The sequence below is a fragment of the Phyllostomus hastatus genome, unplaced genomic scaffold (assembly GCF_019186645.2).
Source record: "Phyllostomus hastatus isolate PE091 unplaced genomic scaffold, TTU_PhHast_1.1 phas_contig_58, whole genome shotgun sequence".
NCBI classification, from domain to species: Eukaryota; Metazoa; Chordata; class Mammalia; order Chiroptera; family Phyllostomidae; genus Phyllostomus; species Phyllostomus hastatus.
In genome coordinates, this window is record NW_025333916.1 from 19,090,923 (window position 1) to 19,105,315 (window position 14,393).

General features: G+C 38.9%; 1 protein-coding gene across 1 annotated transcript in view; it reads left to right on the forward strand.

Annotated features, from left to right (window-relative positions):
- The first annotated feature begins 4,793 nt into the window (after positions 1-4,793).
- The window catches only part of TBCA (tubulin folding cofactor A), a 76,785-nt gene continuing 67,185 nt past the window's right edge, over positions 4,794-14,393 (forward strand). Inside the window, exon 1 of the mRNA XM_045848165.1 lies at positions 4,794-4,935. Coding sequence (XP_045704121.1) covers positions 4,883-4,935 — 53 coding nt within the window. The 5' untranslated portion in view covers positions 4,794-4,882. The remainder of the gene's footprint in view (positions 4,936-14,393) is intronic.

Consider the following 14,393-nt stretch of genomic DNA (forward strand, 5'->3'; position numbering starts at 1 on the left):
AACAGTAACTTAAATACCTAAGGATATATTTTGTTTTGTTTTGTTTTCCACACAAGATGACTAGAGATAAATAGCCGCTGGTTTTAGTTGAGCAGTTAAGTGATGTCAAGACTAGTGTCTCTGAAATGTTTGTCTTTCCCTCATGGATGAAAGATGGATATTTTTCACTGCATTTATTCCAGCTACTTTCATGGAAGAAGTGGGAAGGGGCAGTTCCCTGTATTTGTCCCTTTTATCAAGAAATTCAAAGCATTATCAGGAACCACCTACATATTTCCACCTTTATCTATTTGCCCAGAATAGATAAAGAATAGATAGAATTTGTGCACCTGGACACCTCCAGCTTCAAGGGAGGTTGAGGAAGTAAGCCCTCCAATGGAAGCGGGTATGGAAGAGGGTTTGGGGAATGAATGTTGGGTAAGCCAGTTAATAGTATCTACCATAAATGCCACTAACAGTTTACAGAGTATGGGGAAAATTTTAAACAGTGATAAATTCTTATGATAAGAAAAAGTTAGTATTGACTTCTGTCTCCATAGGCATGGCCTATATACTACTCTCCTCTTAGGGTCCACCAGGTATATCAGCATCATTGGATCTATGTGGTCAGATGCCCTGAATGGCAGGGAAGCTTGCTCTGCAGCCTAGACCTGATGCAGAGCCCATTCTTGCTCTGTGCCCCACTCAAAGCTAATAGTCTTCTGACTCCCTTCCCTTGATTAATGAGTCAGAACATTATTCCCAGATGCAACGTATTACTATTCCACTTATTTGGGAAGTGATTCTGGAGGCCAGAAGTGAGGAATGGATAAATGAGACAGGGAAAGAAGAAAAGCAAATGCAAATGTGGATTATTGAGTTCACCATTGCTACAGGTGATTGATTGATGTTTGATTCCATGGGACCACCTGAAGAGCCAGCCTTACGCAATGTGTCTCATAATTGCCTGCTGCCTGGAGAATGAAAGGGAGGAGCATTTATCCACAGGCTCCTGTTCTCTCACGCTACTGGGTTGTGCATTTGTGTGTACTGAGCAGTTTCCCATGACTGGCTCCTGTCTCAGTGGAGCTCATGGCCCAGGCGGCACTCATGCAATGCTGGTCAAAGCCCAAGTTTGATGGGGGTCTACTGCAGTGGCTCCAGTAAAAGAGAAGGCCAAGAGAATTTGCAAAGAGATAGAAGTGGCAGGGAAGGAAGGGGATCTTCTGAATCTCTTCAGAAGAGGTGTATTTCCTAATGATGAAGGAAATATTTCAAGTCTTTCCAACACCTAGAGGTAATTACCAGAGACATTTCAAAAAATATGTTCTTATCAATAGTACTTCTTTATTTAAATAGTCTTTCCAGGGTTGTCTTTTCCAATTGGCCATCTAGTTTTATTAAAACAGAAGTACCACATTAGAGCAACATATGGGGGTACAACATGCAAGTCTCATGGCATGCTGGCTACCTTCTAGTTCCATCCCAGAGAGTAAAAGCATGACCAGTCTTTTGTTTTTGTCAAAATTAGAAATCTATCTCAGTATTATATTTGACTTTTCCTTAACTCAGCAAATACATACTGTGCATCCACTGGGCCCTAGGCATAAGCTTGGTGCCAAGGAGACAAAGATGAACATACCGTGGTCTCTAATCTTGAGGAGCTTGCAGTCAATGGGTGAAGAATGGCATGAAGGGATGGTGAGACCTAGTTCATAGCCCTAAAAGTGTGTGGGAAAAACAACTTGTATTTGTAATGGAATATGCAGTATTCTCTCATAAAGTAGTACCTAAACCCTCCATTACTAATTTTGAGAAGAATTGCCACTTGGGGAGGAGATAGCTGGACGTTCCTCTTGTTCTGCCAGATTTCCCCCAGTCCTGGGGATCACTTCAACCCTCAATCTCAAATGTTGATTAGCTTATCTGTTATAGAGTTCCCTACACATTCATTCCTATAGATTGACCAAGACCCAGGCTGGAATATTTATTAAGAACTCAGTTAAGGTGTAGGGATAAGGGGACAAATGGGTGGCAAACAGTGAAAAATGCATCTTACATAGTTTCTATTTCAAATGCCCTAGGCCAGTACTATCTCTCCTATGGTTAGTACTTTCTCATGGTTAGTACTCCTATGATTAGTCCTCTAGTAATGAAAAGTAACTCCATTGGTTCTACCTCCTTACAGTTCAGACTCCAAGGAGCAAGGCCTGGAGAAAGATGGCGGAGGGGAATTTCAGATTATTTTAATAGCCCTCTTGCTCAAATGGGAAGCTTCTGTGACACTATTAAATGGAAAAAAGAGTTTTAAAGCAGCATTCATTCATTCATTCATTCAACAACTATTTATTGAGTACCTATGATGGGCCAGGCAATGCTACATGCTGGGATACAGTGGTGAGTAAGTCCAACATGGGTCCTTGTTAGGTAGAGTTAACAGTCAAACATGAATTCAGTATGATCTCATTAATTATAACATGTACTTTTCTATATTCATTTGAATGCGTGTCCTACTGTGTTCTTCATGTCCTACTTAGGTTCACCTTCCCAGATGACTTTTATTTAATGAACACTTTGTATGAGGCTTAATAAGTACCAGCGCTGTGCTAAGTGCTTTCAAATATGAACTCATTTCAGCTTTATAACAACCTTATGAGGTAGGTACTTTTATTACTACCACCCATATTTCACAGATGAAGAAACTGGCACATAAAGAGGTTAGTAACTTGTCCAAGTTTACAGTTAGTAAACTGTAAACTAGCAGAGCTAGGATATGACCCCAGACAGTTGGGCCTCCAAATGAAAGCTCTTTACACCTACTGCAAACTCCTGATCTCCAATCTCCCATCCTCAGGGGTGGGGGCCAAACTCCATGATCTTAACCCATAACCTCAAGCATCCAATGTGATGCACACAGACATAAATAGACACTGTCCTTGAGAGCCTGGTCATGGGCCTGAAGACACAGCAGCAACAGCACAGCTGTTTTGGTCAGTGTGTTACATTTATTTATTAGTGTTTTACAGGAAAGTCATAGATATAAAATCATTAAAACAGAAAATGGGCAAAAGAGTAGAAGTAGAATTGGGGGTTAGGGGACATAGACATTATTTACATTAGAAAACCTAGGCTGAGGGAAACTCCTGCTAATCAGCCCAAAACTGAGCTCTGGGGTTCTGGAAACCAAGGCAGGAAGGAATACAGGGAGTTACATGGCTTTTGTTGCCTGACTGAAGAACATCCTTGACAGTGACAAGAGCCCTAGCTGCACAATCTTTTGGTTTGTGGGTTCAGCTGCTGTTGTTTCTTTGCCTTGTGGGACTGCCCAGTAACGTTGTATTAATGAGCTATTGTATATCTAATTGTAGCATTGTGCTTTGGTGAGTATGCTGGGCTTTTGTTTTGTTTTGATTCCACTCATCTCCCTGTCCCCCAATATTTCATTGCTCTGCTATGTCACTTGAAATTGTATTTCAGTGTGCCAGCCAGGTGGATGACAATAGTTATCAAATTTAGCACGTGCTGTGTACAGAACATAGGTGAAAATTGGGAGAGGAGGATTTATGGAATACAAGATTCTTGCCTCTAAAGATGCTTATAATCCAACTAGGAGAGTGAGCATGCCCTTGTGACAGACTCAAACAATAGTTTTTAAAAGAAATATACCACAAATGAACATTAGTATTGGGTGATTCCAGAGCATCCTGGGAGCATTGATCAGGCAGTGGGGAGAGGGGTGGTCCATCATGGTAGATTTTCTCCAGGAGTTGGATTTTGATCCTGATTTAAAATAAGGGTCTTGGACTGGCAGGGTGGAGAGTGTTCCAAAGTTAGGCATGAAAACCAGAATAAGTACAGCAAGTGTAGGGAAGGGAAAAAGACAGGTAGATGGCTTTCAAGGATGATACCAAGAAAAAACAAAACAAAGAGACTCTGCCCTGGCTTCCTTGGAGAACTTCATCGGAAAGGGGCTGAGGTGGAGGCACAACCCCTTTTGTGCAAGAGACACGGTTTTTTTTTGAAAATTTAAAACAATGACTGAAAGTTATGGAGCATCTATCGTGTGTCAGGCATGAGCTTTAATGTTCATATCTACTCTATAAATTGGGCATTATTATTTCTCTTTTGCATACAAGGCAACAGGCTCAGCAGGGAGGTTAAACAGCTCACCCGTCCAATGTCATCCAGCTATTAAAGGATGGAGCCCTGAGTGCCAGTTGATCTGACCACGAGGCCCAAGCTTTCATGTGCTACATTCTTATGAGTAGAATATTTAAGATACACCCTAGGTGTTTATTTGAGTAAGTCCTTAAGTCGTTTCTTTGTGGAGTACATCTCTACATTTTGGTGGGGGGCAGTGGTCTGAGGTAGAAGGTAGGGATTTTCTTGACTGCGTGTAAGATGACAGCTTATTAAAGATACATCGCTTTGGCCCATTTGACACCAGATAATGACGCCGAAAAAATATCTTTAATTCGATTTTTAGGTCGCTCTGTCCATTAAGCAGATAATCGCACAAAGCAATGTCACCGCCCAACCAGTCTGTCCGGAAGGTAACTAAAGTTTCCCAACACGCTCAGGCTGTGGCGGCCGGGAAAAGTATAACTTGAGTTCACAATAAATTGACAACTGTTCAAGCACTGAAAGGAGGGCTGTCTGAGAGACTGTGACAGGTTCCGCGAGGAAAGAACCAGCTGGCCGCCAGGGACAACGGGCAGGAAGATCAAGCAGTCCGGGATCCGGCCTCCCGCCCCCCGGGTGTGGCAGGGGCGCCAGGACCGCGCCAGGGTGTGCGCATGCGTGCAAGGCCTTGGCTGTTACGCCGACGACACCGCCTCCTCCGCCGTTAGTCGCACGGTTACCCCGGCTCTCCGCCCCTCCTTTCCGCGGCGCTCGTGGGACCATGGCCGATCCTCGCGTGAGGCAAATCAAGATCAAAACCGGCGTGGTGAAGCGGTAAGGAGCCGCGAAGAGCGCAGCCGCTAGCTCCTCCTCTCTCTCGCCTCTCGGCGGCCCGAGAGGCCAGGCGGAGCGCAGGCCCCAGGCTGGCGCGGGACTCCAGGCCTCACCTAGAGCTCCGCGGCCGGTGGAGGCGAGGCAGGGACGGCGCGGGACGCCCCGGTGCCGCCGCACGCGGGCCAGGGCACGCCCCTCCCGTTACCTCTGCGCTGGAAATGCCAGTCGTGGAGCAGCGAGGGTCGGCGGCTGCCCCTGCCTTCCAGCGCCCGCAGTTTGGGAGCTGGAGGGGCGGCGGCCGGTTGGGAGGCCGGGCCGCGTTGGGCTTTGGTGGTACGTGCTGTCTGCGCGCGCCCCGGATCTCCCCGCCAACCCAACCAGAGGGAGGCGGCCTCGGGGGGCTCGGGAGCCCGGTGGAAGTTTTGGGGGGATGCCGAGAGCCCGGCCCTCATAAAAAAAAAATGAGACCTTGTTGCCGTGTGATCTAACGTGGTAGGCGGGACTCGCAGTCCGTGAGAACTGGGGCGTGAACTTCCAGCACTCTTGCCAAACTTTCTGTGGCCGAACTCTCCCTACTCTGCTTCCCGGCGCTCGCCCCAGACGTGGTGGGATGCTGTTTAAATAACTGCCCTCCGGAGCCCGGCCCTGTAATCGGCCCTTAATTCCTGACTGCTGTTAGACACTTCAGTGCTTATTAGAACTTTAGACGCAAGGTCAAACTTTTTGAAGAGTTCCAGGAGAAAAGTTAAACAGGCCTATGAAGAAACAGGTTATTTTTTCAGTAGAAATGACTCATTCTAGCCAGCTGGCTTTTTCATCTTTGCCCAGCTTTAGTCCCCCTTTTAACATACTGTTTGAAAGACAAGGCGAAAAAGAATAAATTCACTTTTTCAGGTATTGCCCCAGAGGCTTAGCACAGCATTGCACCGTGGTTTCCTAGAAGCTTTCAGTATTATGAAGGCAGTAAGGAAAATGGTGTGAGTAGTAGTTAAATGCACAGCCTCTTCTGAAGTGAGACTGCTTGGGTTCAAACCTTAATTCTGCCATTTATTATGTGTTGTTGAATTGTTTGGCACCTTTTTTAGAAATGGAGAAAGTACCCACCTTCCTGCAGATGTTGCAAGAAGTGCCTGCTATGCATAATCTGCATACTGTTTAACATAGTATGTGACCAATAGCAAGTGGCTAGTAAATATTAACTAATAATATTGTTTGTTTTCCCGTTTTACAGATGAGAAACTGAGGTTTAATGACGTTAAAATAGAAGAATCAAAACTTGTCTAAGGCGACAGTACTAGTTAGTGGCAGAGCAAAGGAAAACAAGGTTTCTGATGTACAACTTTCTATTTTAAGTACAACTTTTTAAAAAAGTATTTAGAAACTGTATGATAATAGGAGAATTGAGACATATAAATTTTTTCAATTACAGTTTGAGATGTGTAATTGAAAATGTAAATAATTTGCACTGTTACCCCAGAGTTCTCTGTTCACTTTGGTAGACTTTGGTTATTTCATTTTAGTAAGTCTATTTAGTAGAAGTACCTGGGTATAATGAGAAATGATTTTTAATGGTAGATTTCCATTAATTACCTTCATGACCTTGTCATTTCTCATCCTAATGATCTATACTAGTTTATAAAGTTACTCAGTTCAAGTAGTTATGGGCTTATAATACATATTCTAGAGAAAACAAACTCATTTAGATAATAGGCCAGTATTTTAGGCTTTCAAAAACTCCCAAGTAACTATGGAAACTGCTTGGAAATAAAGTTTAACTTTCAGCTTATTTCAATAATAGGACATTATCAAATTTTAATTTAGTAAATTTAGTCATTTCTGTGAAACCCTCAATTTATTGTATCTCAAATTATTTATAAATTAATGGAAATGTCTATCATACATTTTTTCATGGCTTTTCTGTTGACATTTTGGTGTAGAGTTCCCCATATGTACTTAAGATGAGATTATTCTTAATCACCAAAAGATCTATTTTAGCTGTTTATTACACATATTTTGCTTTGGTAGATAACCATCTAAATCTGAAAATAATGTTTCTCTTTCTCTCATTCTCTCTCGGATTTTTCTCCTGAAATTTATTTGAACTCTTTCCCTCTTCTGCCTTAGCATCCTATTTTTAAAATTCTCCATTTTACCTTGGCAAAGAAGAAAATAGATGAGGCAGATATAGCAACATATTAATGATTGCTGGGACTGAATGATCATGGGGCTTCATTATAGTCTCTATATGTTTAAAATTTTTCACAATAAAAAGTTTTTAAAGGTATGTATTTTCTCCTCTCTCCAAATTTAGTTTCAAAGACTTCTTAATTGGTTTCATGATTCAGATGGGCTCTTGGTTTTGTGAACAGGATTCTGTTCATTGGTTTCTTAAAGCAGTGGTCTAAAATCCAATTTCTGTTCTCATCACCTTTTTTTTCTTGTCAAATGCTCATTTCCCATAGTTGCATTTCTCTTCAGAAGTCACAACTTTTATTCGGAAGAAGAGATTTAAAGTCATCATTCACAACCCTAAATTCTTTGTTTTCTCTTGGAATTGAGAGCCACTAGAAATATATTCTAGGTATTTGGGTAGTCTGTACTAGGGAGGGTGCATTCTTAGAGTTTAGTGTCTAATTAAATTTGCTAGAATCCTTCAGGTGATCCAGAAGTGCCCCTTAGTGGGTTTTAGGAGGAAATCTGGGCAGGCAGGTGGGATGTTATAGGAATATGGGAACAGGCAATAAATAGATGGTGGTTTGGCATTAGGGAGCCCAAGCAATGCCTGGAAGATGAGTGTTTCAGCATGTTGGCAAAATAGTGAAGGCAATCTAGTGAATGGCAGCCATGTTGGAAGTGGAAGTAGAAATAAATGTCAAGTGCATTATTGTAGGCCCTAGTCTTGGAGAAACTTTGTTACCTTGCATGGTAACAAAGGCAAAGTATCTGATTTTTGAAAATGGATTTTAAGAGAGACTGGATTTCTGGAAGCAAGGAAAGAATACAATTACTAGGAACGGCTTATAAAGTGAGAGTTGGACAGGAATGAATCTGACTTTGTCCTGAGCCTCTGACTCCTAGGATTCCTTAAATATCCTCTTGCCAGCAACAGGATTGCATTCCAGGACCAGTTGTCGCTGTGAAACTAGAGAGATGTGTGCACTACAGGCTGGATGGGTAGTTATGCTCAATTTCTTCAAGCAGCAGCTTTGTTCACATGTGACTCACTGTTACTGGGTATTAGTTGGTAGGTTTGGGTCTGGAGGCTCGTTTTAAAGATTTGTTTGGATCCTTGTTCCAGGAAGATTGCTGGGCCTGCTGATATCTGTGACTGGGTCATAGTTAATCTGGCAACTGGTTACCAGATTAAAATATTACTCTAATTTTCTTCTCCAGTGCAGAACTGTAAAATCCCCCCTCCCCTTTAATTTTTAGGTGGCGTCAGTACCCTGGTTTACCTGGGGATAAAGGGTTTTCGAGCATGTGAAACCTTCATTGCTGAAACTGGGAAAGTTCAAGGCAAACCAGAATGATTAGTATTCACACCTCTTTTCTAATTAGCTAATGTAGCACTGTTTTCTCTTTTATTTGGAGACTATTTGCTGATAGTATAACTGTAAATTCAGTGTTGTACCTAACGTAAATTAAAATTTAAATGCATCCTGTAAATATGAACCCATGCCAGAGTAGTTTTTTCCCCCAGTATTAATTTAAGTAGTGATTTGGAAAATAATTTTCACTAAAGTAGAAAATATGGGATTGATGTTTTGAATGTTCATAAGGTCTTTCAACCAAATAACCTGTCCACAATAAGTTTCCAAATAAGATTTGTGTTGGTAAGGTTTTTTTTTTGCCAGAGTTATGATATATTTAAGAAATTCTTCTACAAGTTGTAGAACAAAATGTTTTCATCCATTTAACATAGAAGTTTATTTAATCACTTTAAAGGCAACTTATTTTCAATAAATCCTGCTAAGTTAGCCCACTAGTGAGTGAATTAATTGATTAAAAATACTTTCTTAAATATATCTTTTTGTAACCATTTTAGATTGGTATTGGCTTAAAATTCAATGCGAATAAAGAATGTTAGGGCATTGGAAATAGCACTGAATTTGGCCCATAGTTTCCCCCTGATTAAATGAAAGTGACACCAGTAGATTAGAAAGAGACTAGGACAATTCACACTGCAATTGTGTTAGTTTAACTTTAACAATCTTTTAACACTCTTGTTTAAATGTAGCTGACATACCATAATTACAAATCTACAAGCCTTGATTATAGAATTTTACATCATGAATCTGTGGGGAAATTGTATTGATTTTTTTTTTTAATAAAGGAAGTGCTTTTCCTAAACTGTGGCATCTTCCCAAGTTTGTTTATACCTATACTTATGCTATAGAATTGTTTATGATTTATATATCATATATATACATACATGTGTGTCCACACTGTGTACAGAAGGTATAAAAACAACATAAACAGTAAGTAAAATCTCCATGTTATTTGTTCAGTTTATATATTCATATATTTATGTCATACTGATGATGTACATTTTTATATATGCTAAATATATGCATATATTATACTGACATAAAAGTGAAAAATACTAATGATATAAGTGAACATAGAGATACAGTCTTTCCACTTTGGTTTTAGCTATTTATACACTTCTCATATTTAAAGTAATGATGGATAGAAATGTGGTGGATAGTATCTAGGAAAGGTTAAGGACCTAGCCCTGTAAATTATTCCTGTAAGCTTTTGTTATTTTCTTTTTTCTTTTCCTACATCATACCCTTTTTGAGTTAAAGCCAAAATGGCCAACTTCCTACCTTCATATTTAGCCAACTCCTTTTGGAATTTCTGTAATATATCCAGTTCTGCAAAGTGATAGTCAAAGGCAGTGTCAAAATGGATTACAGGTGGTTAGCTTTCACCACCTTCTGCCAACTACTTGGCAAGCAATGACTCTTAGGAGCTACACAGCTGGCAACCAGCTGTCTCTTCAAGCTGGGAAGGCAGAAAGCTAAGGCCATTCATGACCATGGTTTTTCCAACATGAACTGTATTATTCTGCAAGTTGAATGTGGGAATGAAAGGTCTTTTGACTCCTGTGTGAAGAGTGAATGTGTTTTTGGTTTTCATTGCATTTTTTGTTTGGTAGGAATTTTTGAAAATTTGTAGTAAGCAAGTTTGAAAAATTTTGTTACTAATAGGAGTTCAGAACCCTTAGAATATAATAAAAATGCTTGAATGTGTGGTCTCTTCCATTTCCAACAATACATTTATGGAAGAACATAATTTCTATTGTGATGTTTTATGTGCCCAAATAGAGCTGATTTTTAAATAACATCACAGATCTGAATGATCCCAGATCACTTATTTATTAGGTACATTTGAAGTGTTTCTCTCTGAATCCATCTCTCTCTTGCTCCCTTTTCATCTTTAAGTAATTATTTTGAATTTGGTCTTTATCATACCCATGCACATTTAAAATTTTTAAATTTATATGTAGATACACATAAACCATATTATAGTATCGTCCAGCTCACTTAACAACTTTGCATAAAGATAGATAGACAGACACACACACACACAGGGAACTGGTCATATCATTTGTCTCCTAAGACAGAAGCTGTACAACTGGAGGATAGGGATGGAGGAAATTCTCATAATTTTGAATCATATGTTACCTATAGGAACATAACTATCATTTTTGTGCATGTTATTGTTTTTGAGATTTATTCATGTTGAAACATATAGCTATAATTCAATCTTGTTGTTTTTTTTACTTTATTGTTGAATGATACTTAGTTTTACTTTTTTTCCCCACTCAGTTCTTTTTGCTTTTATAAATGATGCTACCATCTACTTTGTTAAATATGGCTCCTAGTGCACATAAGTAAAGGTTAGTGTAAGGCATAATTTCCCAGGCAGTGAGCCCTGAATGGATTTACAGGTGTGTGGAGGTATTCTCTTTAACTTTCAGGATGGCCACGAATGGCCTTCCTGGAGGCCATTCAGAGGCCATTCTTGTACCTCCTTTCAGAACAGCCATGGGATATGTGGATGAAGAGCCTTTCAGAGAGAAGGAACAGTAAATATAAAGGCTTGTAAAAGAAAACAAGGTTGGCCAGTTTGAGGAGCAGCAACCAAGTGAGAGAAGAGGAGCCACTCTGCAAAGTAGGAGAAAGAAGGTATAGACCTTATAGGACCTAGTGTGTAAGGACTTGAAATCAGGTGTCAGATCAGATTTCAAATACATGTTTATCATAAATCATATATCACAGGACCCAAGGAGCTTTTGCTTATGTGAATTATGGCTATTCAATGATGTCACCACCTCTGTAAAAGTTTCCTAGCTGTCTCCAAAGTGAGTGCTCCCTTCTCTGTGTTCTCAAAGAACTTTGTAGTTTTCACTAAGACAGTACTAAAAATACATTTAAGCTGTCCTAGCCACTATACTGTTGGGTTCAAAAGTATGGTTTAAAGATCCCTTGGAATTCCTGATAGTTTTTCAGGGTATCTGCTAGTTCAGAGTTTCATAGAAATACTATGACATTATTTGCCTTTTTCACTTTCACTTGCTCTAATTGTACAATGAAGTTTTCCAAATGCTGTGTATTATGTGATATTGGAACAGATTAAATGCAGAAGCAGATATGAGAATTCAGATGCTTTTTGGGAAAATATAATTATGTTTCATAAAAATAAGTTATTGTTGACATGTACATTTATTTTATTTCTAGGTAGGTTGACTATATTTAAATCTTTTTAATTTTAAAAATATTTTACATTGTTAAGTTTTAATTTCTAGTACATTAAATATGAATAGACATAATTCACATAAGCAAAAGCTCCTTGGGTCCTGTGATATATGATTTATGATAAACATGTATTTGATCTTTCTCCCCATTTCTGGCACAGAGCTACTAAAACCCTTGGAATTTCCTAAGTGAAGACAGAGAGAGATAAAAGGTATATTTTGTTATGCTAATAAGGCAACTTTTGGAAAGCCCTTAGGTTACCAAAGAGAAGGTGCTACTGCCACAGAAAACAAGTGGTTCAAGGATTGGAACTTTTAGTCCCATCCCCTGACCTCTAGGGTAGGGAAAGGCATTGGAAGTTAAGTCAGTCACCTGTGGCCAATGATTTACTCAACCGTGCCTATGTAATGAAACTGCCATAGGAACCTGAAAAGACAGGACATGGACAGCTTCCAGGTTGGTGAACCAGAAAGCATTTACTTGCTGCTCTGCCACACCCCAATTCCAGGGGGACAGAAGCTTCTGCCCAGGACCCCACTCTCTATATCTCTTCACCTGGCTGTTGATTTGTATTCTTTTAATAGCCTTTGTAATAAACCAGTAATCTAGTGAGTACATTGGTTTTCGGAGTTCTGTGAGCAGCTCTAGCAAATTCATCAAACCAAAGCAAAAGGTCCTTGGAACCTCTTGAGTTATGTAGCCTTTGATCTGAAGAATGGGTAACAACTTGAGCTTTCAGTTGACTTCTGAAGTAGGGACAGTCTTATGGGACTGAGCCCCGAACCTGTGGAATCTGATACTAAAGAGTGTAAAGGTGTTTTGAGACCAAAGAGTTTGAGAACCACTGCACTATAACAGTAATTCTCAAAACTTTATTATATAAAAGAATCAACCTGGGCACCTTTAAAAAGACATTTTACCCAGACTGTACCCCTTAAAATTCTAATTCTGTAAGTAAGTGTAAGACAGGATCCAAGAATTTGTACGTGTTACAAATATTTGTATAATTCCTTTGTATATGTTCCTCTAACCACATTTTGAGAAGCATTTTACAACTCTGAGCTTCTGGAGTACAAGACTATTTTATCCACATTTCTGCCTTTAGTATACTGTATAGTATATAGTAGGTGCTCATAGTATACTGTATAGTATATAGTAGGTGCTCAGCGCTGTTGAATGACTGGATGGGTGTCGAGAGTAGAGTCGAGATCCAGGTGAAGTTAAGCAGGATGTTTTCTCAATCAGAATGCAAACTTTAATATGGGTTGACTATTAATGACTTTGTTGTGTGAAAAAAGAGACAGAGACTTTTGAATTGTTTTTATTTAATTCTAACAGAAGGTAGAAGAAGTCACTCTGATGTCTTATTTATATTATTAGTGAATGAAGTATTTCACATATATATATTTTCCCATAGTGGAGACCTCCGTATAAGTGTTAAAACTATTTTTTAAGATATTTTTATGGAAAAAATTTCCTCAAATATGTACTTGGTTCATCAAATTATGCTGAACTTACTTGTAATGAGTTTTTTCCCACAGCTGGGGTGAATATTGCTACAGACTTTTAAAAATTGTTGAACATGGAATTAAAAATAAAGATGAAGGATGTGCTATAAGGAATGGATTCAAATTGTTGCCCCAACAATATTTTCTTTCTTTGGATCTTAGTTGTACAGAATTGAATTAATTTTAATTCTTGGTTTATGCCACATACTCATTATTGATTCATGCATGGCCTTCTTTTATTTGTTTTATACCTGTATTTTTTTACTTTTAAATAATATATTTATAATATGAACACATCACCTAACACAAGAGTCAAAATAGTTATAATAATATATCTAATTATGTGCTCCTTTCCTCACCTGAGGTAACTATTTTTAATCTTATGTATTATTACTTTGTTTTTTTTATTTTCCATAATTTTATCATTTACATATTACTAGGAAGTATATAATTTAGTTATTTTTTAAATTTATATAAAGGATATCTTCAGGGACTTATTATTCATTCAATATTATGTTGGTAACACTTACCAATGTTTTTACATTTAGATGCAGTACATTTGCTTTTGACTTGTGTGATATTCCATTGTGTGATAATCCACATTTTATCCATTCTTCTGTCAATAGACATTTGTATTGTTCCTGTTCTTGTTTCTTTGTACCTTCTTGTTCATGTCTTTGGTACTGACATATGAGAGTTTTTCTTCTGTATTTATTCAGAGATGGAATTTTGAAGCTATGAGATAGGTGAATGTTCTACTTTACCAGGGAATGTCAAATTGTTTTCCCAAGGGATTGTACTGTTTTCCATTCTTAACTGCAGTGTATAAGAGGTCCTTCATTGATCCACATTTTCTCCAAAGCTTGGTAGACATCTTAATTTTATTCTAATAATACTGTTTTGTTTACTCTTCATTTTGTAAAAAAGTTAAATTATTTTGATTATCTTTTTAAACAAATATCCCCACAGATAAAGAGAGGAAATGGGGTTGTGAGGTTCCATCTCCACAACCACATACTTACTTAATCACGTCCTTCCTCCTTGAAAAATGTTTATGTCTCAGGCAACCGGAGTTTTTACCTGGTGGGAAGTCTGGTCCTTTGAAAAAGGCAATCATATCCATTTCCAGGATTGTACATTGAGTGTAGGATACCTCGGGGGTGAAGGGTAGGCCTGCAGGTAGAGA